The following is a 4329-nucleotide window of genomic DNA, read 5'->3' as shown; positions in this document are numbered from 1 at the left end:
ATAAAAATTCTTTTTAAATCTCTATAAAGGAATCTTTATCCTTCTTCAATCGTCAAATCAAGTCCATGATAAGAAATTTTGTTCCTATTATAGTCGTACTAGATTTCTAAACAAAGTTTATGTAGAGATCGGATCGCCGGAATTTCAGAAATCCGATGGTGCTGCGGCGACGTCGGAGCGGTGACGCTGTAGAATGGAGGCAAAAATATTTTTCCTCAAAAATTGACGTGGGTGAAAATCTTTGGAGAGAGATAGAGAAATTTTTGTTGGAAAAAATTTGTGTGTAAGGATTATATTATTTAAATAACTTTTGATGGAATATATCTAAGTTTTAATATCTAATCAGGAATCTTACTTAAATAAAGGTACAAGAATTTCATTATGCAGAACTTCTCATGTATGTATTTTTTGGTCTTGAAATATCATTCATAATTAAATCAGTATCAACTTTTGATAATACAATAACTATCTACATATCCATATCCACGCATATGTATATATATTAATTCATTTATGTTTTAAATTAAATAACTTTTATTTATTTACTTAATTAATTAGTCAATATATTCTAGACTTTTCTAGAATATTTCATGAGAATTTTGCACTTAGTAATCACCACTACTAATATTAGTATTTAATTAGTAGATTCTAAATTTACAAAATAAATAATTATGAACTCATTATAAACCTGATCGACGATCAGATAGCACCGATATAGGACAAAATTTTCCACTGATCTATTTTTGACAGCTGCTAGTTTTGTGAACTCCTTCATTAAAAAAAGACATTTCTACTCTCCTGACTTAATTAGCTGTTAAGCTTACTTCCACATATTTCTTTACATGAAATCAACTTATAAACTCCTTTATAAGCAATCTGTTTTATATTCATCAAACTACGGTCATCAAATTCAGCTATTTGAATTTAACTATCTCGACGAGAACACAAAATTCGATACTTGTGTGACCCTCAATGGTTCGGGAATACAGCTAGACGCGAGTTCACAACGTCTAGTAGCATCGTCCCATGATTTCCTATGTATCACTGATGGTGCCTGTAAGAACCTTACGTTATGCTTATTGTATAATACGGTCCTTTTAACTCATATATCCATATCAAATCTATAACCATTAGTATTTTGAGGTTGCAAATGAATTCAATAATGATCGTTATATCTTTGAGTAATAATAGTGACATGGTATGTTCAACTGAGTTAACACCTTTCCAAAATGTATGTCTTATTCTGACTAGATATTCATTGCACTATTGCACTATTCTCCTCGATAAGTTATAACTACTTGGAAATCCGAGAGTGCTTATTCAGTGCATCATTAAATGATCACTCGTCTAAATGAATGAACATCTACATGCCCTTACTAAATAAACATGTCGTTTACATTACAGATGCTAGTTTCAAGCTCAAGAAACATTTATCCTTATTTTAGGCGGTTGAATCGACTAGGATGATTCATAATGAGTTTCATGATCTTATATTGAGAGACAAATCTCACTGTAGTTATAGTATATTCAAGGATTTTATCTATACAGCTTGTATGAATATACAAATAAAATAAATGTCATAATTGGATAAATCGTAAAATTTTTATTAAAATATAGATTGTTTTTATATAAAAGTAAATAAAACCCAAACCACAAATTAATTTGTTGGACATCTAATTTAACCTTTTTCATCGAGCTTTACACTTGAATTCTTAAAGATTAATGTTTTAAATAAGTCTTTAGTTTTGAAGAGTTGCAGAAGTTGTTGCAAAACAAGTCATATGATTGTGAAACTCTATCCAAGAAATCACCTGAATTTTATCCATATTTATCGTATACAAATTCAAGCTTCTAAAAGACTGATAAAAAAAACCCATTGTATGACGATCTCTTACATTTAGGTGGTGTTTGCAATCTCTAAAATTATATTTGACATTCCACATCATTCGGGGAATTATTAATAGAAACATCTCCAAAGCCTAAAATAAATGGCACAATATAAGAATTTCATATTACATCGCTTCAATCCAACTACAGCTAGGAAAATTTCTCAGTTTCCTTTTCTTCATCACCTTCTTCACCTTGAGAGCATTTTCCAACTTATTTGAATCCATATATAAACTAAACAACAGCACACTGCTTCCAGCACTCTTAGGTTCCAGCTTTGCCAATTGTTTCACAGCTATTTCCGCCATATCCACACATCCATGTTGCCTACATGCTCCTAAAAAAGCCCCCCACACAAATAAATCAGGCTCAATAGGCATTGTCCGAATAAACCCATAGGCCTCAGAAATCATTCCTGCTTTTCCCAATAAATCCACCATGCAAGCATAATGCTCTAATCTTGGCATGATCTGATATTTTTCCTGCATTAGCTGGAATAAACTTTCCCCAAGATCCACCATCCCAGAATAAGCACAAGCCATAAGAACCGCAGTGAAAGTCAAGTGATCCAGTTCTTTTTCTGCCACTCTCAGCATTTTCTTGAAAAGTGCAATTGCTTCATTGCAGTATCCATGATTTGCATAGCCAAATATCATGGAGTTCCAGGCAACAGAATTCCGTTCAGACATCTTTAGAAACAATGATCTAGCTTCAGAAATCGACCCACTTTTAGCATACATGTCCACTAGTGCGCTTTTTACAAATAGGTTCCCTTCATATCCCATTACCACTGAGTGACCATGAATTGCCTTGCCATGCCCCAGATTTGCCATAGTAGCAGCAGCAGGCAATAGACCACTTATGGTGGCTGGTGTAGGGAGAATACCCGCTTCCAACATCTGCCGAAATGTAGCAAACGCCTCCTCATTTCTAAAGTTTTGAACCAAACCGGAAATGACAGCAGTCCAGGTCACCACATCTGGCTTAATCCCATTGGCATCCATAATTTGGAATATTTTGTGAACCATAATGTTATCATTAGCTTGTGAGAACCCTGAGATCAATGTGTTCCATGTAACAATATCAGGTATAATTCTTAATAATTTCATCTCATCAATCAAGCCCAATGCTTTTTCAGGGAAACCATTTTGAACATAACCTGAAACCATAGCATTCACAGCTACCAAATCCTTCTCCACCATGCCATGGAACACACTTCTGGCCCATTCAACCACCCCACATTTGGAATACATATCTATCAATGCACATGTTACAAATGCATCGACCTCAAACACACTTTTCAAGACGACACAATGTAATTTTTTTCCGGTTCTATTATCACAAAGGTGCCCACATGCTTTCAGAACACTAGGAAGAACGATTCTGTCACACTTAAACCCTTCCCTCAGCATTTCTGCAAACACATGCATGGCCTCCTGATAATAGCCATCTCTCGAATATGATCCTATGAGAGCAACCCAACCATGCACCACTGACCTTGGAATTCTGTCGAACACTTTCCCCGCAGTAGCTAACTGCTTGCACCGTGTGTACAACGGTATGAGCTTGGAAGCAATGTTGGAGGAACGAAACGATCCATTGATTATCAGGTGGGCATGAAGTGATTTTCCTAGTTTGAAAGCTCGATTTTTGGTGTATATTTGAATTAAATTATCGTATGCAAAGGGAATGTGCATCTATGCGCAAAAGATACAATCGATGACTTTCATCCCATTAACAAATTCACTCACCACAGCAACTCCAACTCTCTCCTTTCATGATCAGCTGCTTCTCTTGAACTCGAAAATTCAGTCTGAGCCGGGAAATAGAAATCCGCTGAAATTCAATTTCTCTTGTCCGGACCAGCGTTCTAAACGGTACTTGGCGCTCACTTTACTTTCTTTGTTTAAAGAAAGAAATAACTCACTTTAGTTTCAAAGCGCTTAAACTTGATAATGAGATTATTTTTGTTTGTAGATTTGTAGGAGACAGTTAGTTATTGCAATTTTAATATTTTTATGCTGTTTAGAATTTGAAAAATGATACATTTAGGGGGTGTATTCAACCTTGGAAATTTAATTACTTTTATTGACTTTTATAGAATTTAAAAGTCTAGAGGTATTGAACATAGACTTTTATAAACTCTATAAAAGTTTTGTGGTATCCAAATTAGATTTTTCTAGAGTCATGAAAAGTATAGTGGTATTCAAACTTGACTTTTTAAAAATCTATAGGTATCCAATATTTCCATAAATTTACAATGATTCTAATATAATTCTCTATGTACAAACCTTAAAACTCTAGGTACAACTATAAAAACTAAAAAATTGTCTTCTACTCACACTAAGATTTTGGTAGACTTTTAATAAAATAAAAAGACGGCATTTTCTCATTCTCACCCATATATCTCTCTTTCTCACTCAAAAGACGGTGTTTTCTTCT

At 34.1% G+C, this 4329-nt stretch overlaps 1 protein-coding gene across 1 annotated transcript; it reads right to left on the bottom strand.

Annotated features, from left to right (window-relative positions):
• Positions 1-1812: 1812 nt before the first annotated feature.
• On the bottom strand, positions 1813-3841 carry LOC140982019 (pentatricopeptide repeat-containing protein At5g59600). Its single transcript, XM_073448439.1, has one exon. It carries the CDS (start codon positions 3582-3584, stop codon positions 2013-2015), a length of 1572 nt encoding a protein of 523 aa, XP_073304540.1. The 5' UTR covers positions 3585-3841; the 3' UTR covers positions 1813-2012.
• Between the last annotated feature and the right edge of the window lie 488 nt (positions 3842-4329).

Source organism: Primulina huaijiensis, chromosome 1 (assembly GCF_012295235.1).
Source record: "Primulina huaijiensis isolate GDHJ02 chromosome 1, ASM1229523v2, whole genome shotgun sequence".
Lineage (NCBI taxonomy): Eukaryota > Viridiplantae > Streptophyta > Magnoliopsida > Lamiales > Gesneriaceae > Primulina > Primulina huaijiensis.
Note: the sequence above shows the minus strand (reverse complement) of the source record. Positions and strands in the feature narration are given on the sequence as shown.

What these genes read in the sequence shown, in the direction of transcription:
- LOC140982019 (XM_073448439.1), bottom strand. Translation starts at nt 3,584, where the DNA reads ATGCACATTCCCTTTGCATACGATAATTTAATTCAAATATACACCAAA.